Raw genomic sequence first — 23,595 nt, forward strand, 5'->3', positions numbered from 1 at the left:
CTTGGACCTGCCAATCCTGCCTGATTGGAGTGAAGGCTGACGGGTTTTCACCAGGATGACTGACAGTTCAGTAGGAAAGGGCTGACTGAACAGCTGTACGTGACTCCATTCATCTGCTTACAGCATATCACTTATCACAATGGTATTCAGAAGCCTCCCTGGAAGGGGTCCTATACACCCATTCATTTGAAATCTTAAAAAAAAAAAAATAGTAATTAAGGTATTCATTTACTACCATGTAGAATATACTACACTTTTTTGCTTTTACTGGTTTCTTCTGTAACACACAAAAAGCTCCGTAAGTGCTAAGTTTAGAGGTAAAACTGAAATACAGAAGGGGTATGGTTGGCAATGAGAAGGGTCTTGTGGGTCCTTATTGAAAGTCTTGACTTTGGAAGTGAATGGAAGAACAAAATGCGATTGTTGTACAAAGCAGGGCTCACACATTCTCCATAGTCACATAAAGATGTATACATAACAAAGATGACGTGATTTTAGTGTACTATACTCCACCACAGATAATATGTGCTCATCTGCCTGCATTACTGTAAGACCCTTGCTTGACTCCCTCCCTGACCACAGTTCCTGCCCAAGCACCTAGTGATTAATGTGCCCTTCAGCAAATGAGATAGGGTCTGTCTGATCGTATTAGTTCCTGTTCATTGGAGTAACTGAGCATCAATCACGTTCTAATCAGAGCCCACGTACATTGATTTTTTTTTTGTAAACGGCCTCACCATCGGGTTCTATCGTAGCCTAGATTAACTCCTTAATAATGACAACATTAATAAGAAGTATTTTCTGCTAAATAATAAACACGCTTTCATTTTTAACCGAACAGTCCTGTCACTTTAATTTGTCATTGTAACTTTAAAGTCTACAAAAGATAAAAATACCAAGTTTAGAAATGCAATTATTAATGTTATGTATATGAATTAGTGTTATAAATGTTATAGTACAGCATCTCTTGTGAGTACTGTTGTTAACAGGTATTGCTTACCTTTAACAGTAGGTCTTTTTAAAAAATACATACCAAAAAGACCAAATGAAGTGACCTTACTATTAAAATGAACTGTTCTTTAAGGGTTACTGGTACCCAAATATAATTTAAATTATGATCTGCCAAAACCAAAATAATCTTGCAGTGTGTAGCAAAACAATAAAATACGTGTCAAGCACAGAAGCAAGAAGCTGAGAAAAGTGAACATGAATTTCCTCACCTCAAGAGATGAACATCAGTGCCGATATATTTGACTATTAAAAAGAAAACTAAATTAAAGTGAGCCCTTATCTTTTGTCAAATGTTGCCAGCTACTCCACTCAACAGTTTCTTCCAATCAAGAGCGGTGTGTTGTGCTTAGTGACAGATCTGGTAATTGTGCAAGACTAACAACCCCCCGATGCTTGGGCAGTACAACAAATTAAGCTCTCACGGTGTAAGGCTCCCACTTAATAATTACTCACTACGTCAATCTTTCTGATCTGTCAAGTAGGAACTAAAATATTACACTCACTTTAAATCCTGATACTGAATAAAACTTCTGTTATTACCAACTATCTGGATAGCGGTCTCACTTATCAGTGGATGGCAGTGCTTAATTCGACTACAAGAGAAAGACCCTGAGCCTGTGAACATGTAGCTGCCCATCCTGCATGACACATTGGGAATTCCCACTAAGGAAAAACAAAATGGTCTGAAAGGACCTGAAATCCTCTGAGTGTTTGTTGAAGTTTCAAAATATCTGAACGATTTGATTCCGTGGTTCTTTAGTGCCAGGTTTAGGCGGGGATCAGCCCCACCTGTATTTCCAAGAAAGGCTTTTATTTTGGTATTTCCAGTAGGAGCAAACTACCAAGTAGGTCCCACGTAGGCCCAAGCAGTAATCACCTCCTGTGCTATTACCGTTAGCGTTTAGCTCAGCGAGATCCTCATCCTCCCTACAAATACCTCCTTGGTGTATGTAGTAGAAGCAAGTATAATCTTGGCTCCTCTTTTGCCAGGCTGATCCAAAACCGAACTCTCCCCCTCCTCTCTTCAGAGCAGCTGCCCATTTGCCTGATTAGCTCATCTGCCTTGAAGATGAGGGACAAAAAATGTGTAACTGTAGTCCAAAGATCTTTCAATAAGACCCCAACACAACATCAGCACTGCTCCCCTCTCTGTTGGATATCCCAGTCTTGCCCACCCAAGGATCACGTTTGTCTTTGTCTCAGCTGCCCCACGCTCTGTCTCACAGTCCCTGCCCAGCCTGGGGGGGCAGGCCTGCTTCAATGCAATGAGACGGACTGCTTTTCCCAAATACGAGGCTAAGTGACCTGAAGGCATAGTTCCAGGCTCTCTGTGAGTGCCAAAGTGATCAGCAGCACTTGCCACTTGGCTTCCAGCTTTGCTGAGACCAGAGTCATAGTGTGCCGTTCAAAATTGTCTTGTGCACTCTCTTTCACATGCATCCTGTAGTTGGCTAATCCCTTCCACAGCCACCTAGTGCATGAATGTCCCTGTGAGTTGTTTCCAACTGATAAGATGAAGGTTTGTGTTTTCTGTCAACTAAAATCCTCACCTTGCATCATATGCTTGGATTTCATCCATTTTTATTGTCTTGGTCCTGTAGACTGCTCAGTTCTTCCTGTACAATATTCCTACTCCCCAAAGTACCACTGCTATTTGCTAGGATTAGGGCACTGGAAAATTTAATCCTCTCTCTCACTTGTTGTGCTAGTATCTCTCCTGAAAATATCCAACAAGATACTGTGTCTTGGATATCTTGGGTAAACATAAGGAAAGGGGCTGCTCTGACCAGGGGTAGGCATCAGAAGAATCAGTGGGAAGGTGGCAGAAGTTTGCAGAGCGTCGGTGGGTCCCTGTGACTGCCTGTCCCCTCTCCCCATTTCTAGTAAATGAACTGGGTATCTGAAGTAGCTCCTGCGTAAATGCAGGATCACACAAACCTCCTTAGTGCATTGGTGGGGCAGTGTAAATTAGCAGCATTCATTTTATTCTTGCAGCCTACTTACAGTTTTGGTGAAAAAAGGACTGGATTTGAGTTTTTTTCCCCTAAGGCATGAGCCAAGATTAACAAGAAGGATAGAGACCCAGCTGCACCAATATCCACACACCTTTTATCAGCCTGAACACTGATATGTAGGGATGTAAATTTATGTGGAAAATAACCATATATCATACTGTATTTTCTGATTGTTCCCCAACATATGGGAGCTCTTGCTAAATGAAGACAATGATGTACGTAAGGGTGGATTACCTGTCCGATCCATTCCATGCACATTCAAACTTGTCAAAGATGCAGTCATTTTCATAGAGGGAACACAACTTGCTCCTAAGGTAATCATGGACCTGTTTTGTAGAAAACAACTGCTGTTATTCATGAAACAAAGCAAAACATAACTCCCAAACCAATCCCTCGATCTCTGCTTTGTCTCCCACGTTCACTTTCCAAATATGCTGCACAGATTGGTAACTTTGCAGCAGATACCGTGTTTAAACTCTAAAGAAGCTATCTGCGTCATCCCCCAACCCAATTAACCAGGTGCTACAGAATTATTGTTGCAGGAAGGCACGAAGCATACCTCGCTCAGCAGGCTGCAGACCACCCCTCCTCAACACACTTGTTTCTTGCTTGGGTGATTTTCTCAACGCTAGCCTAATTCCCAAAGACGTTTCACCAGCTGATACCCTAGATGTGCTAATTAATGTGCAAGAAATCTAATTTAAATTGTAACAAAAATGTCATATTCCAAGATAAGTGGATTATCACTTCTTGCAGCAGAAAGAACCTGGCTCAATTAAAAGGACCTGTAGTGTATGGTAGCACATCATTTGGGTACGGTATTTCGGAAGCATAATACAGTACAAGGTTGCAGATGCATAGACTGCAAATTAGAACACTAATTTAGCCCAAGGATACTTCATATTTGGCTGAGACTTAAAAAAAACATTGTAAATTTTCACATACCTACTTGAAAAGTGAGATTAACCAGTAGAAGACCTCTCCTCTGGGCTATATATACCTCTGCTGAGCAAGGGTTATCAGAAAAAGACAAATATCATGCAAACTGTTCCATCCCTTTGCTGGATTTGATTAGTTTTCCTTCTGGATGATTGCTTTAATTTCACAGGGAAATAATGAGCTAGAAAATCCCTGCGCAGGAGAATTTACTAATGCACTTTCATTCCTTATGTTTTCTTCTAGCTGTTGTGGAAACCGTAACACCAAGCTGTGTGGATGACCTCTAGGAGCACACACACCAGTAGGACAGCCAAGGGCATTACAGAGCTCTGGCCACAGTGGTACTGGCTGTTGTGTCCTTGCAGACTGCTCCTGCTCAGCACCACCTGAATTAGGGTCTCCTGACTGTGGTCCTTTCAGCACATGCTCAGCATCCTCCTCTGGCCTGAGGGCTTAAACATTTCTGCTAGCAACTGCTACCAAGACCAGAGTAGAGACAATGACCCTTCGCTAATGTTTTATTTAAACTAAACCACCTTCAGAAGCCAAATTGTAAAGTTTACCAAGAATATTTGTAACATAAGGCTATGAAGGACTATACATTTTAGTTATGGATCAATTTTCAGCAATAGATGAGTGAACACTAAGCTGTGTATCAACAGATAATGTCTTAATATGCAAATGGTAGATGCAAATAAAACATTTCACAACTACATGCATTTACTCCCATAGGTCAGAACACTTTCAGAAGGTCAGAACATGGAGAACTGATGCAGTTTCTTGCACCCCCTGTAATTAAATCCTTCCATTTTCTCTTTACTTAAAGGTTTTTTTGTGTGTGTGTGTTACCCATGTAATTTGTTACCGAACTGGATTTTTTTCCATTATTTTTTGTTTGTAAGCTCCCAAGACTTGGAAGAAGTAGCAAGGCTGGGTAAGGCAGGCCAAGGAAGTAGATTGCCTTTGCCTCACTGACTGCCATTTCCAGGTCTTCCTCTTCACCATTTCCAGCAGCCATCTGTCACAACCACCATCATGCACACACCCTGTGCAAGGAGTGTCCGACTCCACAGCTTAGAGCTGTGCCTTTCTACTAGCTCTACCAAAAAGCATTTTGCAGTTTCTCTCTCAGTTGTCTGATTTCTTCAAGGTCTCAGCTCCTTTTTCTTGACTGCCCCTGCCAGCTTGCACTGCTGCCAGGGACAAGCATTCACCCTTTGATTACCACATTTGTCCACATTCAGACCCTCAGAGACTATGGAGAACTAACTGGAGGAAACACTTAATTTTCACTTTGTTTTCACATTCATCTGCCACTGCAGATTGAGGGTAAATTCAGATTTGCTTTGTCTGTACATATTGTTCTTACCACGTATTAATAATACCTGAATCCCAATCAAGTTCACTCCTAACCGATCACCCCAGGCATCCTCCTTTTCTTCATTGCACTGTTTCAGGTCAGACCTTCCTGGAATTATCTAGTCATTTTGTGCTCCGGAATTACACAGCGATACGACTACGTGGGGAGCTATTTCACTGGGGCTGCACATTCACTATCAGGAATTGTGCTGATAAGTGACACATTAGTCCAAATCCCTACACAATAAACCTTGCCAAAAGGGGATCAAGCTATTATCAGCTATGAATATGTTCATAGTTCAAGGTTGCTGAGAGCAGTTGGACTGTGTGAATACTACGCAGTCCTGTGCCTATGGCCTTTGAGCTCTGGGTTCTCCTTCAGTCAGCTACAGCACTTGTCAAGGCACCGCACAGGTATTTGAGAATGAAAGGAAATCCGTTGGTTAAAGTAAATCAGCCAGAACACAGTTACATTTTCTTGCTATTTTTCATAAGCTTCTGACTCTATTAAGCAGTACTGAAAATTTTACGTTGTATTCTTTTTCCGTATCTCAGCATGGAGAAACATAACTTTTTAATTGGCCCCACTGTTGGGTGTCAAACTGATTTAAAGGTAGCCACCTTGTTACATGGCTACCTACATGATGAAATAAAAGCAGATGTCAAAGTCAAGACAAACAGATTGGCTTGACCAGCTATTCCTCTCCAGGGAGAAGGCTGCCTAATCTATTAGCATAAGTATAAAATAATGTATTACCTAAGTTCCTAAAAATCTGAGATACAGTTCTGTTACATAAAACACAGTCTCACCCTTACCCTCCCACTCCGTTTTTACAGCACACCAACATTTCTAACACATTTAGCATTACAAGTATGGCCATTTTCAGAGCAAAACCAATTCTGTAGTTTTAAAGGTACACGGGCTCAGACTTCTCAGTGCTAACAGGAGGTACAGTGAGGAGCGTCCACTGAAATGCAATGGGTGTACTGGGAAACATTGCCCACTTCGTCTACTAAACACCAGCTAATAAACACGTCCAATGTTACTGATGTCAAATTTTGGTTGTTTTGACATTTTCTACCACCAAAGTCTCCTTCCATGTTATTTGAAAAATAACTTTAATAACAGTTACTGTGAACTACTGTACCCCACCTGCCATTTTATAGACACAAGGGGACAGAAAACAGGGATTGCTCTATCAGTACTGCAGCACTGTCCCTATGTAAGCAGTATGAGCTAGATGAATGACATTTTTCCTGCTTTGCATACTCTTCTGTAGGCATCCTAACATTTCTTTCTCATTGCATTTTCACAGCAAGCATTTTCTGTGTCACAGACATATTTTCCCTCTTCAAGGCAGAGTCAAAAATGTAGGCTCAGACCTCTATTGCCAACTAGAACAGATGTCAGAGTACAAGCTCAGCGCTGGCTGGAGCCACTGGCATTTTGTCTGGATAATATCACAATGAATTCAGGCAACCAGATGTGTCTGTCTGGCATTCACAAATCGCTGTGTCAGTGGCGATGTTAGGATTTAACAACGATCCCTTCTAGAACTAGACACAAGGGAGGAATGTGTAGATGAAGGTTTAAAAAGAAGTTCTGAAATGACAAAGGTGTAAACTCTCAGCAGTCCCAGAGGGACCAGGATGCTAAGCAATTTGCAAAATCCTTTCCTCAGTTTCTTTTAAATGTTAATAGTGGAATACATCATTTGAAAATGGATGCCAAAGTGATGAGATGATTTCCCTTGCTGAAAGCATTTTTTTTTTTCAAAAGCCCATTCCACTGTTACTCTGACTCCCTAGGAGTTACACATCTTTACTAATGCTGAAGTTGCCCTTTTGCAACTACAAGGATGCCACTATAAGGATTTTAATCATCTTGATTAGCAGCTCTTAAATATGTGCTCCTCAGACCAAGCAGTGAGAAGTTTGGGAAAACCTTCAGTAAGAAGTTTTTCTATTGTTACATTTCAGTAAGCAGGAGACACCTACCTGGTATGTTTCTACAGGCTTTGTTTCCATGTTCAGATCCCAAACCTTGACAGTGAGGTAATCTCTTGTTAGCATATATCTACCGCTGTGACTGAATTTGACATCTGACACTGAAGAGATAATTTCTGAAAAAAATGATCTGTTACTGGGGTCTTCTGGTTCTTCATAAACTGTTTAAAGAAAAAGAAGCAAGAGAGAAATTAGAATTCTGTAGAAGGAATGCTTTGTTACACAATCTGTGCTGTGTATTTCTTGTGAAACAAGGTAATCCAGTGTACCGATGCACATGATATAGAATTAATTATATGCCCAGCACCTTAATCCTTTTTCTTTTATCTTTATAAAAAGCTTCCTTTATCTTTATATAAAAATACAAGGAGTAAGCTTTGAATTTTACAATAATTAACCTTATCACTATGCTCCCACAGCATCACTCTGGGAAATCCCATAAATATACCAGTTAGTTGACTACAGCTACGGAACAGCAAGGCAGTTCATCCACGGTCACCTTCCCAGGGGTCCCACATCCAGTTTCCCGACACATAAAGAAAATTCAGGGGCTCTGACACATGAAAGGTGTCCATGTGGTCTCACAACAGCCTTGGCATCCCCAGGAAGGGTGGTTATTCAAAGCCTGCCCTGCCTGCCAGAACCAGCTGGCCTGTCTGCAGGCACCTCACAGCTCTTGTCTGAAGGCACCGGAGACTAAACATGAGAATTTTGAGAAGCAATTGCAAGCTGCAATTATCTCCTTCCAATGAAGGGAGCAGGGAACAGACAGTGATTTACCACGTGCATACATGAGCTGTTTAGTTGATGTGCAAAAGCTGACAGTCCTGGGAAGCACTAAATTCACTGCACGCTCTGGTTAACTGCTCTGTGCACTGCACGATCCGACAAGGCAGAGGATCATGAAATATTGCTTGGAGTATTCCATGCGGGGATACTTAGCTCTTGTAGCTAGAAGCAGTCACAGCACCAAGCCTACATGAGTTTGAGAAGTGTTTGGACAACACTCTCAGACATATGGTCTGATTTTTGTGTGGTCCTGTGCTGAGCCAGGAGTTGGACTCAGTGATCCCTGTGGGTCCCTTCCAACTCAGATATTCTGTGATTCTATGAGATCAGTAATCCCTATTCAACTGCGTATAATAATAATAATGATACTTGATGACACAAAATGAATCGCAGGAACTTGAAACAACTGGTTTTAGTAGACCCCACTTCATCAGCTACAAGCCCACTTCTAACCAGCTCTCTTCATCCTTCCCCCAAAAGCCTGCACTAGTTCCAGCCCTGGAAGAGTCGGAAAATGAGGAGCCCACAGGAAGGGGATGCTGCTGGTGTCAGGTCCCCCAGCTGGTTGAGGTGAGCATTAATTCCTTAACTCCTACCAGGAGCCTATAGGACTTCTGATGTCTTTTTGCAGATCTCAGTGGCCCAGAGACACAAATGACCTCATATGGTGAAGTTTAGTAGAAAGTCAGAATTTTGGGATCTTTCAGTTATCAGTAAAATCAATGCAGTTCTGGCACCTACATCTAGAATATTTTTTGAAAATTGGCAATTTGGTGAGTGTCACTTCCAAGTTTCAAAAGCAGGTGAAGGAAAGCCATTAGATGACACATGAAAACGTGCTGAAAGTGGAACAACTTTTAGCTGTCAGTCAAAACAGACTTTTTTGTGTAGTCCATTGGAATATTTGTTCTCGGTTCATTTATCTATGGCTATGATTCAGACTGTTGAAAGCAACAAGGTTCCAGTTTCCGTCAGGTGAAATAATGTTCGGCAGAAAGCTAAGGGTGAGTATGTGGGCGAAGCATGTGGGGTAATGCAAAAAATTATGGGCAATTTTCTTTGGGGGTGGGCAGTGCAATGCAGCCCGGCATGCACATGAGAATAAGGTCTATATTTGAACACGTATAACACATCTAGATGGCAATGTACTTCAAAATGGGGGGGGGACTTTTCAGACAGACTGTAAACGAACAACTTTAAATAGCTCTTTAAAAATTTGCCTAGACATTCTGCAAAGCAGATATTTTGCAATTATCCTGTCAGATTTTCAATAGAAATCTGACGAGCACAAAGCAATTATCATTTCTCATACCTCTTCCCTTTAATCTGTCCAAACTATGCAATTGGCTGGCAGGAATTTCATCCTCCTAATTATGATGTGAAGTTGCTATTAAAGCCAGGAACGGAAAAAAAAAAAAAAAGAAAAAAAACAACCTAACTGAACTACACCTTCATTTACAGCTTAGATATATTTTTTCAGCTTTATGTGTCTCATCCAACTCCCAGTGATTAGAGAGGAGTAATATTTGTACCTGGATGCTCTGTATTTTGTTAATTAATGAGATTAAACAATTTCATCCCTTATCTGCACTGTGTATTGCTTTTCTAGCCTTACCACAGTAAGTATTAGAAAGACTTAGATTAATTAAACTGCAAAACCTACTGCAGGCATGAAAGCCCTGTATCACTACAGAAAGAAAGGTAGCAATTTTAGAGGCAGAAATTCATTGCAGATAGTTCCTACAGTCAGCACAACCGAACCAGGAAAAATGTTAAAGGAAATTAGGAAGTGACTCCCAGTGACACAGAGAAAGCGCAGCAACTAGCAGCGTGTGGCTGAACACCCAGATCAAGGCACTGGCCTCAGGAAATGAAGGTGAGATAGAGCATCTACAGCTCTTTGCTATTTCTGGTTTAGCAGCAACATACAGGTGCACACAGACTGCAAAAAGGCATAGTGGAAGTTCAGTCTGGCTAATGAAAGCTAAGTGAAGACAGAACAGCAGCAAAGACCACGTAACTAAGCCTCTAGTTCCGGCAGGCAATACAAATTCTGCCCTGGCTTCTTCAAGCTGACAGGAGGCAACGTTGTGCTAGCCCACTGTCCGCAAGGTCAGGTTTGCCAGACTGCACTGGAAACACACGTTCTGCTCACTACAGTTTATATTTACCTTGGGGAGGCTGCTCTTACACCAGGGAACCATCAGCACCCAAGGCACAAGACTTCAAATTGAACGTACTTTTCTCTATCTAAGCACATCTTGTTAGACTAGAATCTGGAATCTGAACTTTACCGAGATTCGATTACAAATTCTATTACACTCCTCCATTAATTTCTTATTAACTTCTTAATAAGTAACTTTTGTCATAAAAAGGGTATTTAATTTTCATGAATATTGTTATTGAAAGCATTCTCAGTGCTCATTACATGAAAGATGAAGCTACCTGTCCAGCTGCCAGCTGATGAACTCACAAACAGAGTAGTGTGCTCAGCTTTCACATGCCACTGCTCAGACTTAAATATGACCTTGATGGCAGGGGCTGGGGAACAGAGAAATACCAGGGGATGACGGGGGGAAACTGAGTGTCTCTAAGTACAGCCAATGCTGAAGAGGAGCCTCCAAGGCAGACACCATTCCTGCTCTTCGCTCCACAGGCAGAGACAGGAGGAAGCTGGGAAGTCAGCTTAAGGAAATAAAAATGCTCTGTCCCTCTCTGCATGCCTTTCTGCTCATAAGTCAAAAACCAGCGTAGCTTTTCACAGAAGTAATTCCAGATTTTGGGTAGAAGGATGGGTCGGGTGAAGAATACTTGCCAGAGCACTCTTTTCCCAGATCCTGAAGAAAGTCTGCAGCACAAAAATATGCCCCTTCTTTCTCAAAAGGAACTGCCACCTGCTTAATGAGCTCTCAACTCACTTAAAAATATCTTAGCATGCCTTGAATTTCTCTGACCTAATATACGGAGACTCTCTAGCATCAGTGGATAGAAAAGGCACTGCCCAGGTGTGCATTTATTGTGCAGAAATATATGCACGTCTACAAAAAAAGCCAAGAACAGTTAGGGTGGGTAGGAAGGTCCATCTCTCTCAGCTTCCCTTCCAGACAGAGGCTAAAAGCAGATGGCTTGGGCAGGACCTACTGACATTCTTGGAGCTCTCATCAAGCTGGTGAATAGCAATCTGGGTGTGATAGGTGCTGCCACTGAAACTTCCCATTTGTTTTAACATGGGCCTGATTACACAGACCTGGAAGGTATACGGTTTGGACAAGACACATCCAATAATGAACAAATAACCCTAATAGTCAAGTTAAATTCTAAACAAGAACTAATGGCTGACAAAAACTAAGGGCTGCACATGCAAATGTAACCTTTCTTAAAACTATTGTTTCTTATTTTTCTTTTAATTGCCAAAAACACTGATAACATGCAGAGTGGAATTTCTCACTCCACTCAACACACACCATACAAACCACAAGGTCCATGGGGGGTGAATGCATGCTTTGAAATCCCACTTCAGTGGCCTGGAGAGAGACCAGGTATTGCTGATACTGCCTTCCTCTTCAGCTTCACTAGCTACATTTTGCTGCAGTACAATATTCCAATTTCTCATATACATAACTGTGGCAGATGAAGGAGGGATATCAAACTGCTAGCAACACAGGAAAGTGATAAATCAAACAGCATCACCGTGCACACTCTGTTGAAGAGCAGTGGGTAGATTGTAGCTAAATGATATTTTAGGAGCCAACCAGCCATCACCCCAGCAATAGCCAAAATGTAACTTCAGCCTCAGAAAACATAAAAGCTCATGCTTTCATAAAAGGTTTTTCTCTGTGATTTTTTGGTCCCCCTTCCAAAGGCGCACATTTTTGGTGGAGTCATTGGGATCTCCAGACTGCAGTACCACTGAAAATTACTAATTTGCTTGCTGGCCTGAGCATTAATCATCTCAGGGTATAAATTCTGGCATATGTGAACTTTAAAAAATAATAATGCTAAAAATGGCTCATGTGGTGGGTGCAGTGTCATGATCCAAAAAAGCACACACAATGCTGTATTCCTCAACAAGGAAAATGCATACTCCTTTACTTTACATTAGAGGACCTTGGCTAATGCCTCGACTTAATTTTCAACACTCTTATCACTTCCCCTTTTCCTCTTACCTTCTTTCTTTTGCCTGGATGAAATAAAACCATGAGCTCCTCACAATGCTGCTGCAAGGCAGATGGTTCCCAAATTCAAATGTGAATAATGTTTTTCAAAGCACAAAGAAGAAAGATCTATTTAAAGGGAAAGCAATAACAGTATCTGAGATAATATGGGGCAGGGGTTAGAAAAGCTATCTATCTAATATAATGAAAGTTTATCTGGAGCTACTTTTTATTTTCTACAGGAATTTATAAGTGTATAATGGATTGATGGGATAAAAGAAATGTCAACTGTATTCAGTTAAACAAATCTTCCATCGCTTTTAAAGGGGAGAAACATAGAGTACAAGGTTTGGCAAAAAAAATTGTTATCAAGGCCTGAGCACTTGATAATAACTGAAAGGGTTTTACTGTGAAATATCAGTAAACAAAACAAAGAGAAAGAGAGCTTGCAAGGGAGAAGACCGTGATAATGCTGCATACTCCTTAAGGCACAAAGATATGAACCTTGAAAATTTCCGTTACTGCCAGCCAAAAGCAGAACTATAGATAAAAACAACTTTTTTCTATTACAAAGCCAAATAGATTTAAAAAGAAAACTAAAGATGAATCATGCTTACATATATTTCAGAACATGTAATTATCTGAAAGGAAAGAAAAAACTTGAAGATGGAAGCTTAGCAGCTCCAGAGCTGATAAGAAATTCCATCACTCATAGGATAAAATTATAAGTGGCCTTAAAAAGCCATTCCCTATAACAGAAAAACAGCTACTTTCTTTCTATTTAAGAACAAGCATAAACTTTCAAAAGCGCTTTTTTTTTTCTTTTTCTTCCTAGAGGATACTGTTAGTATTAAAAAACAACTGGATGAAAAAGTGAGACTGGACAACTGACTCCTCGCTGCTGACTGCTTCTCCTGTTAAAAAAGCCCATTGCAGTGACTGTATTTTCACATACAGTCAGTGCCCACCCCTATAAGAGCCATTACTTAGATTTAAGGACCCAGAAATCCTGCACCGTGAAATAACAACTCTCCCTCTCCCTCCAAAGACAGCTCATGGATGTACAAAAATCTCCAGCTCCTGTTCAAGGGCCACATCTACAAATCAGTGAAGACTGTTTGGGGAACAGCAGAAAAAAGGCAGTGGGACTGACTTACGAGGGGGCAGTGGACTGTAGAGGCCAGAGCCAGGGAAGATGCTGGAACAACAAGAGCGGGAGAACAATTTTCTTTGTCCAAGCATGCAAACAGCCTGCAGTTGGGCTGAATTAAGGACTTGTTACAGATAGCACCTACACACACAGTAGGTGTATTTCAAATGGACACACGTACTGGTGGTGGATCAGGTATTCTCTCAGTGGGCTTGAAGTTTCATAAGCACAGAAAAGAGCTGCAGTCCCAGCCCAAACAATTTATCACCTAAATTAAGGCTTTCCTGCATTCAGATCCCAAATTGAAGTAGCTGCAATACCTAATTGAAATGTACTGAAAATGGTACTTGGAAATGAAGGAATTCTGCCCCTCTGGACAGACTGGCCACAGCAGCTTGCAAGAGGGACAAGAAGAAATATACAGTCTTGACAGCTGATAAACACTTTTAAACATTCTTACTTTCTGGACTACATAGTTATACTTATGAAATGTCTCCCATAAAATATGATTCTAAGCTGAAAACCTTACTAAAAACTTAACTATAATACATTTAGATGGCAAATTAGCACCGTTCCACAGGACAGCTGTGATTTGCCCCACAGTTTCATAATTTAATTTCATAAAGCTTAGTATAAAAAACCTAAGCTAAATTTCATGAAATTTATATAAAACTACTAACACGTTCATTCAACTCCACAACACTTCCTGCTATTTTCTACTTCTTACTATTTTCCGACCGAGAAAGCTCTTTTTTTTTTTTTTTTTTTGGTGCCATTTAGATTCAAGATGTGATCATATCCTGAGATATGTGTAGCTCTGGTCTTATCTCTAAAGCGGTAGGGGACTGAAGAAGACACAATAAAAGGCAATAACAATGACCAAAAGCATCAAATAACTCCCATGCAGGGAATGGCTAAATAGACTGGGACTCCTCAGCATAGGAAAGAGTGCTCTGAGAGGTCTGTAATTGTGGCACAGGGAGGATGAATAGGGAAGGACAGCTCCCGTTGTACACTGTCTCTTCCAGTCAACAACTAAGGGGTCGCCACGGGAAACTAGGAAGGGGCAAGTACAGAACAGGCAGGAGCAGACCACACTATGCCTAATTAAGTTAGAGATTTACTGATAGATATTGGGAGTGGTAAAAATTATACACAGGTTCAAAAGTAAACGCACAAATTCAAGGAAAAAAAATCCATTTGACCTCTGCTAAATGCAAATAAGTTCACTCTTGCTAGAGACCCTGAACCCCAGGTTTCCAACTGCAAACTGCAAAAGCTTATACATTTGCTCCAGTATATGCTTATACAATGCTTGTACATTTGCTCTAGTCTTACATTTTTTGTTACATTTCAGAGCCAGAATACAGTGCTGGAAGGACCTATGGTCTACCCAGGTATAGTCTTTCTACACAATTTGAAATCTACTTTTGGATTTTGTACTAAAAAGTTCCTGAGTTTATTATGAGTGAATCAAGATCAGGTGCAAGGCTCCCTTCGAAATTCATGGTCTCTTTATTCCTTTTTAGTTTCGCTGTTTATGATAATAGTTTGATTTACCATTATTATTTACTTTATCTTTCACTACCTCTGAGTCTTTTATTGTCTGGCATTAAGCCAATCCTCTCATATATTCACCTCCTTCAGAAATTCTCTTTCAAGATCAGGGTATATTGCTAGTGTGAAAATCTTGCCTTTCTGTTTTACAAGGATTAATACAGATATAGGCATATGGGATTTTTTTTCTCCACCTTCATAAGCAACTTATAATACATTTATCTGATTAGACATGAAGTATAAATAACTAACCGCAATTACTTAACATTTCACATTATTATAGCCTTATCACTGTATTTGCTCATCCCTTTTTAAACTGAAAAAGTGATTTCTTTTTTATTACTCCAATTTTCTATGTCTTTTCATGAAATTTGGAGAGCACCTCTTCTCTTACATGTCATTTTCCTTCTCTGAGTAAGGGTAAGTTTTGGAAGCTATTCCTACACTTCAAGGCCAAAATTCCACCTACCGCAAAGCATTCCTTTATCCAATGACCCCTTATTAAAACTGGGCTTCTCATCAATACCTCTAGAGAGTCTGACTTTTAAAAGCGGAGCCCGAAATCAATATTTAAGAATCTGTTTTACCATCTGTGGTGAGTTGCTGCAGCTTGTCACAAACCACAAGGGACAGTGCATTAGTGCTGAAGGGCAAAGCCAGATCAATAGCTAAGGATCAGTGGGTGGGAGCTTCACTATGGAGCTGCTTCTATTAATGTAACTTTGCCAGTGAGTTTGTTAATAAAGAGAAATGGTGCTAAAGAGAGCAAGGAAGTGAAAAAATGCGAGGCTAATCTGGAGGATCAAGCTTCTTTAAACCTCAGTCTCACAAAGACTTATGTGCATGTTTAATGCCACGCGTTGTGAGCAATGCCATGGAAGGTAATGGGACATGAAACTACTCCTGTACAGCCAAATTCATGCATAAGTCTTTCCAATCTTGATACATAAGGTTAGCAATAAATGTTTTGTTTCCCCAGTGAAACAGGATCTTGAAAGAATAATGTTGGTTTCAAGAGACATTGAAAAGCAGTATTTGTTGCTATTAAAAAAAATTAAGCAAACAAGAAAGGAATTTTAATAGTCTGAATAATTAAAGCAATCTTACAGCAATTATTTGCTTTATCTGTGTGTGGTTGGGGGAGAGGGGTTAATGAAACACCTCTTCAATCATAAATCATTTACCATTGCTTCAGGCTTTTCTCTTTCTTCTTAATATTTGATAGGTAGAAGTACATAAATCAGTCTTTTTCTTACTCTGATTTAATTTTAACATATCTTGCACAACAATATTATGTCTGCTACATAGACATAATCGTATTTCTGTAGAAGCATTTTCTAATTTTCATTAGCCATGTTATGAATGTCTTTATTATACATTAACATAAACTGAGCAGAATGGAAACTCTGGAGCTCATGCTAAAGTCAATATTCCACCAAATTTCAATGAGATTCCTGTACAAAGAAGGATCCCATCCAGGATCTAGTTTAGTCTGTGTGTAATTGGAATAATAGATCTTTATGACAGTCATAATTACAAAGTTATCAGGATACAGGCACATTTTTTCATTGTGGATATAAAACCAGCAATGAATATATGCCTTCATAGTGCATCCTTAAAAAATAAATCCAGAATTAGGATAAGGAGAATAAACTCTTATTAAAGCATGCAGTCAAATCATTAGGGAAGCTCAGATAAGTTCCACTCCTGTCACATGAAACATTGCAGATTTTGCCTGAAGTGGACATTACTTTGACAGTGGCTTCTCAATGCACAAAGGGAGAATGCTGGCTGTCTCTCTCTCAGATAACTTGACATGAAACCAGATGCAGAAATAAAAAGCGAATTTCCAATGTAAAGCTCACATAAAAGAAAAACAAGTTGTCTCTCTTCCAGTCATACAATAAGCATCATTCATTTGGAAAGGTCAATATTAATTAGCAAATCCAGCAGGGATGCTCTGTCACAGGCTTTTTTTGTGCATCTGGTTGTTCTCTGTTGCAAATGAAAGATAATCCATATTCACTCAGAGGTCTGAAAGCTGTCTTGTCTCTGTAATTGCAATCTCCCTTAAAAGGTTAGTAAATATCATTCATGTAACTTTTAAAATTCAACACGTTCAAGCATATTTTCTTTGATTTCTGCTTTGGTTGCTTCCGCAGTTCTGAATTCTTAAGTTTAAAATCAAAAATAAACTCAAAAAAAAAAAAAAAAAGATAGCCAAATTCAGTTAAAGGGCAGACCGACAGAATAGTGGTATTTATCCTAGTGGAGGGGCTGACATTTATTTCATGCCTGAATTTCATTTAAAAATGTGGTAAAGGGCTCTCATTGAAAGGAGAGGGTTCCACCACATATCCAGGTCCCAAACCAAACCCCAGATTCACCCTGCATTGCTCTGAAGACCAGTCTATATGTTTTAGATATTGATTATCCATGCTATGGAACTGGGGAAGGCACAAGCTCAAATGCTTTGCACCTTTCAGGAGGAGTCTAGAGACTGTTAGGATTGTCTGTCATCTCTAAGTGCTTCTCTGCGCAAAATAACGTGAAGGACAGTCCCAAAGTTTGTATTTTAAAGACCACCATGGCACACAAAAGAATAAACATGAAAATGCAGCTCCTTCTTCCTTGAAATATTTTGTTGTAAATTTTGCACATGGGTAATGGATAATTAGAAATAGTGTTTTTTTTTTCTCTTTAGTCTGCAAAGATATATTAAGAAATGAATACTAAAAAAGAGCTTAAAGCAACATATGACATTTAAGTAGATTACAACTCCTGCAGTATGCAATAACTAAGATATTAAGGCTATTAGACAGAATATCAATAAGAGTTATACTTGAGTGACTTAAATTTGCATGTTGCATAAATATAAAATTTCCATTTTCCACTTAATTCTGAGTTTAGTAATTCTGATGAACTTCTGAAAAAGCTTTTCATTCCTTTTTGACTTCACATGCTTAAGCTCAGTTTTCTTTCACTGGCTGCTTTATTAGATGATTTGCTGAAACAGCAGTATTTACCTATCTAGTCTACAAGTTGTTTGGAAGAATGATATTATCTCCATGCACGATCAAAACCAAATTAGAAATTTTTTGTTAGTCAGTTGTGCTTTAAATTGCTTCAGTCAAGAGAGTCTTACTGCACCAAAACTTACTGCAAGTCCTTAGCTTGTCTTCCGTGTTAGCTGAATTCCTCAAATTAGGGACAGAGTGGGTAGTTCCTCTGTTTCTTGGATGCTTCTAGCTAACTGCTCTAACAGTGATACTTTTTTAGCTGTTAGCTTCCCTTGTTTTGCTACTCTCAGAGAGTCCCGGTATACTTTCTTTCTGCATTGCACTGCCACACATTGCCTGAATTATACCTCAAAGACAACCTTATTATTCCATGTTATTTAGATTAAAATTTTAATATTAATTTAAATATTAATATTTTCCTATAATATTTAAATAATTCCCTATTTCTTGCTGCTGGATTCTGACTTCCGTAACTATTTTAAATCTTTACCTATAACCCTGTGGATTGCAAGAACACTTTCTTCCTTATTCCCATCCCTCTAATATTCCAAATAAGCAAGGACATGCATCTTTTTTCTCTTCCTCTCCAGAATATTTTGATGGAATTATCTCCCACTACTTGCAAAGTCTGATAATAACATGGAGCTGTATTATGTATGTATCTCTCCTACAGTTACAGATTGGGCTTTCCTGGATATCCATTTGTAATGGCCACATATATTTTGCTTCTGATTGCTCACCCAGAATTGCATGATCTATTAAAGAGGTGTTATACGAAGCAGTTCCAGGTAGTCTATTAGAAAAACAACACATTCTATCACACCTTATCGGTATCTCAATGACCATTTAAAACTCAGCTACTGACCTGATACTCTTTCAGTGCCTTATGGATGGATTTGGTGGTTTGAGACAGTTTTTCTAAGGGACAGAGGTCCCCCATTAAAACTCATCATACAAATTGGCAGCTTGTTAATAAATCTCAGCATAGGCACCAAGGATAAGCAGATACGAAGGAAGTCTCTTGTCTCTTCCATGTCAGAGCCATGAAAGATTAATAAGGGAAACCTTGTAATGTTGCTGTCACTAATGCAGAACAGAGAGATTTCACCACTGAATTTAGCAAACCAGAAATCTTCAAGAACACTATAATTTATTAACATCCTGGGTCCGTGACTTACACTACAGATATTAAGCATGTGATTTATTTATACAGTATAACACAGTAATTATTCATGGCACACTCTAGACTTGTAGAAATGGAAGGGCCCTTCCTCCAAAAGCTGCAACAGTTTTTAGCCAGACCACAGAGATCTGGATAACAAAGGGCCTGCAAAAAGAGTAAAACCAGAAGTTCACAATATATGCTCAGCATCCAGGTACTTTTAATAAGTTTTACATTGAACCTTTTTTCCATAAAATACAAGTATCTATTGCAGTCTCAGAGCAGCATCTGAAGTACAGATCACCATGATATGAGACAGAGTGAAGAAAGCAGGGTTCCATTGCAGAACGTGAGGGTTTATAGTGACTCTAGTTGTACCTCTTTTATTTGAAAAGTCACATCAGTCATGAGGAAAGGTGTGAAGACAAGCTGAGCTAGGAGAGTAGGGTACTGATCATGCATGTGCCCATGCAGAAAGCAATGGTAAAGAGGATCCAGATGCACTGAGAAGGGACTAGAGAGATGATCATGCAAATATTTGATTTCCCAGATTGCTCATTTCTAAATATATATCCTTTTAGGTTGCTACAGACTTTACATAATTAGTTTTGCATGCCACTGAGAGCTATACTGAAACCACTCCAATCAGCAGTACATGAGCCTACTCCTTGTAACGCTTTGGAAGCTCTACCATTAGCTTCTCAATTTTGTACTGTACATGCTCTACGCACTCGGCTTCTCAATGAGCTTGACTTGAGTTCAGTGCAGCAATGCTACATTAAATGGCTATTTTCTAACTCATAGATCTGGAAAATAGGGTTTAATCAATGACCATTAGACCTCACGCTCCCTTCTGGGATAAAATGCCTTCCTTCATCCACGGTTACTGTATTGTTGTTTTAATAGGTTATGATTGGCATTTGGCACTGAGGTACAGGGGCAAGTAGGCCCTATTAGCAGGAAGAAATGAATGTACTAAGGAAGAAGACAATTAAGTGGGAAAGGATAACTCACAACAATGCACCAGATCACATCGTGCTTGCATTTCACTTCATGGTATTGAATTCCCCCTACAAGTATAAGGGGATAGAGCTAACAAACATAAAACACTTGTCTGCTTAGGAAATTGTCCTGAAAGCTTATTTTCTATAATTGGAGATCTCATCCTAAGAGGTTCTGAGCGTATGCAATTCTCCTTGCAGCCAAAAGGTCTAATCATAAACTCTTTAATACATCTGCTTCAGTTAAAAAAATAACTTTTGTGCAACATGTATGTCACACTTAAATCTTTAAACATTTTCTTTCCCCTCTCCTACTAGTAAGACCCACCTGCCTCAAAAGGTTCAGGCAGGAACTGATTGGTACAAAAAAACCTCTAAAGTGCTTGAATTTCTCCTGAATTTCCTTCCCAGTGATTGAACATTTCCAAAGACACCAAAGACCCACTTCTGTGAGATGGAAGTGTCCTAGAAGCCCCAGTCCTGAAGGTGGCTAAAGCAGAGCCACCAGAGCTCATTAGGTTCCTAGCTCCTCATAGGAAACAGCCACATGACACAATGTCGTTGTCTGCTGTTTTTCACTCTTAGGAGAGCAGGAATAAACAGATTGTTTGCAGAAGGCAAAATGCCTGGGCTTGCCATAGTACTGGTGCGATAATCTATATTCTGTCAAAGAGCTACAAAGAGCTGATAGCAAGATGTTACAAATACACATTTTCCTTCATCCCTTACTTTGAGAACAAAGACAGCCTCACATTGTACTTCCTTGGTCTTACACAGCCTTCAAATACAAACTGTCATGAACTGGTGGCTCTGTCTCAGTCATACAGGATATATAAAATCACATTAGGGCAGATGACATCTTCTATGACAACACAATACGGTGGGTGTTTTTTTGTTTGTTTGGAGTTGCTCAATATTACTTATTGCATTAATTATTTTCTCTGTATCTATACAAACACATTATTGATAAAGTATCACAGAATCACAGAAGTCTTGAGGATGGAAAAGACCTCTGGAGGTCATCTGGTCCAACATTTTTGAATCCAGAAAACAGAGAGTTTGAATGACAGAATTTTCTTGGTGCAGAATTTAGAACAGTAGCTGTGTATTCAAACCAGTAGGGTCACCTACTTAAATACGCCCCTCTCCCAAATAATTCATTTGTTAGGAATCATCTGTCTTTTGCTAAACAGTTGTGGATTCTTCAATAATGCCTTCAATAAGAATCAAAAGGGTGACCAGTCACAGACACAACACTAATCAACCTCATAGATAATACTTGTATGGATGAGAACATTTTTCTCCATTTTTTTGCTGTTTTCTTTTCAACTGTGCCTGCAATTAAGAAGCTAACACATTGGGATATTCATACATCTCCAAGCTGTTCACAAACAAGGAGACTTCAATGACACCTGGAGGTAAATATAAGGAAGGACTTACGCTTGGAATGTTTGTCACAGAGTGCTGATGCCCGCATGTCGCAGAGTCTCAGGGAGCCTTTGCTGCTGCTGTAGACAAAGAGATTGCAGTGATGGGGATGAAACTCCGAGGCTGTAATCACTTCTGTTAGGTCCTCCATGTTGGCTGGCTTTATATCTACAATGTCTGAATGGAAGTTTCATTAAGGAAAATGGAGTTGTCTGCAGGCTAACTATGACTCTTATCGCCTTGTTGAAGGAAGCATGGCTATCTAAAAAGTGACCATAAATGTAATACTCTTAGATGAAGATCTGTTTGCCCCATCTAGATGAAACTTGAAGAACCCCTATTCAACAACAGTTTTAGAGCAGATGTCATTAGTGGGTCAACATTTGCCTATACCGTGTACACAAGGACATCCAAGAAATACTATTTCAGTATTTCAGATTTGGAATTCTCACTTTCATTAAACTAATAGAGAGTAGGTAGCTAAATCTCCTGTATTTGCTATTGACCTTACTGCTCTAGCCCAGATAATACTTATTGATAGGGAACAATGTATAGCTCTGAGCTGCTCACTCTAGTAAAGATGCACTGCATTTTACAATCACACAACTTAAGCTAAATATATGTGTGACTTAAGTTAGAAGTCTCAAACAAACATACATTTTTGCAAAGGCAGATGTGGACAAAAACAAGCACTTACGCAAATACTTTTGGGTGATTATCTACTAGTATAATATACTTTCTTAAAAAATAAAAATTTAACTGCAACATAAGATTGTGCACAGTATTGATTTTGCTACTCAGCTTTGAACACTTGCAAAAGAAGTATCTGAAATGGCTTTCTTCTTTTTTTCATGTAAAAGATGCTCACTACTGACATCAATATGAATTTTCGTGACTGAGAAGTGTACATATGAATCATTTAAATGGACATAATCTGGAACAAGAATACATTGAAGATGTAGTCTTCGAAGCACAGACCTGTCAGGTGGATCACCAAATATTTTCCACCTGAAGTACAACTCGCATAAGACCTCTCCAACGCATACATATCCACACATACATGTTACCTGCTTTGGTGAGCTTAAAACCCAGGGAGGACCTAGCAAGCATGTATTTGGAGGAGAAAGCCAGCCTGTGGAAGATTGCTGATAAAAAAAAGAATGAAAGAGTCCCATGAGGCAGCTGTAAGAAAGCAGCAGGTGTAGAGGCAATAAAATGAAAGAAGGATGTATATGTAAAGCAGTATATTTAAATAAGATTGTACATTTTCATATGGCCCTCAGCAATCCACTGTAGATAAGCCAACCAAATGTTAACAAATCCTTCGAACACAAAGAGTAACATTACCCTATTTTACTGATGAGGCACAGAGAGGCAAAAAATTATTTGCATAAGACCACATGGGAAATGCATGGCAGAACAAACCCAGATCTACCGAGTCCCACTTCAGTGCCCTAAACACAAATCATCTCAGTGCCTGGATTCCCCAAACATAAAATTTGAATCAGCTGACATTCAAAATTTAAACATCTCAGAGGATAAGATAAATGAGAAAAGCTGTTTTACTGATGGCGAGAGAAACCACGTATCATGATACTAAGCTGGTTTCTGCTCCCACTGTTCCCACTACCCAATGGAAGACCTTTAATTGATTTCTGTGGGAACAGGGTACAGTCTATCACCAACGTTATGCTCTATACTTTGATCTTTCTCAAACATGCAGATTTAGAGGCATTACAGTGAAATTAAACATAACAATACAAAAGATTCATAGATAATTACCTTGATTTTGCATAGACAAATACATCACACTGATTTTTTTTGCTTGTTTGTTTTTTTGTTTTCACACCAAGTGCTTTGAAAAGGAAAATATCAGCAAAACTATGAATACCTTGTGACATTTAATAACAGCTGGGAATTAATTAATGTTTCACTTCAACTGCATTCCCACTTACTTGCACTATCACTTTTGCTTCCATCTCCAAGAATCTATCATGATTAAT

At 39.5% G+C, this 23,595-nt stretch overlaps 1 protein-coding gene across 9 annotated transcripts in view; it reads right to left on the reverse strand.

Moving 5' to 3' along the window:
* PPP2R2C (protein phosphatase 2 regulatory subunit Bgamma) overlaps positions 1-23,595 on the reverse strand; it is a 187,688-nt gene that overhangs the window by 7,214 nt on the left and 156,879 nt on the right. For all 9 annotated transcript variants that reach the window (XM_040556161.1, XM_040556160.1, XM_040556168.1 and 6 more), the window contains 3 exons: positions 21,605-21,769; positions 7,323-7,492; positions 3,261-3,352 (listed from right to left, as the gene is read on the reverse strand). In XM_040556161.1, the coding sequence (XP_040412095.1) occupies positions 3,261-3,352; positions 7,323-7,492; positions 21,605-21,769 (427 nt within the window). The remainder of the gene's footprint in view (positions 1-3,260; positions 3,353-7,322; positions 7,493-21,604; positions 21,770-23,595) is intronic.

The sequence above is a fragment of the Cygnus olor genome, chromosome 4, assembly GCF_009769625.2.
Source record: "Cygnus olor isolate bCygOlo1 chromosome 4, bCygOlo1.pri.v2, whole genome shotgun sequence".
In the NCBI taxonomy this organism is placed as follows: domain Eukaryota; kingdom Metazoa; phylum Chordata; class Aves; order Anseriformes; family Anatidae; genus Cygnus; species Cygnus olor.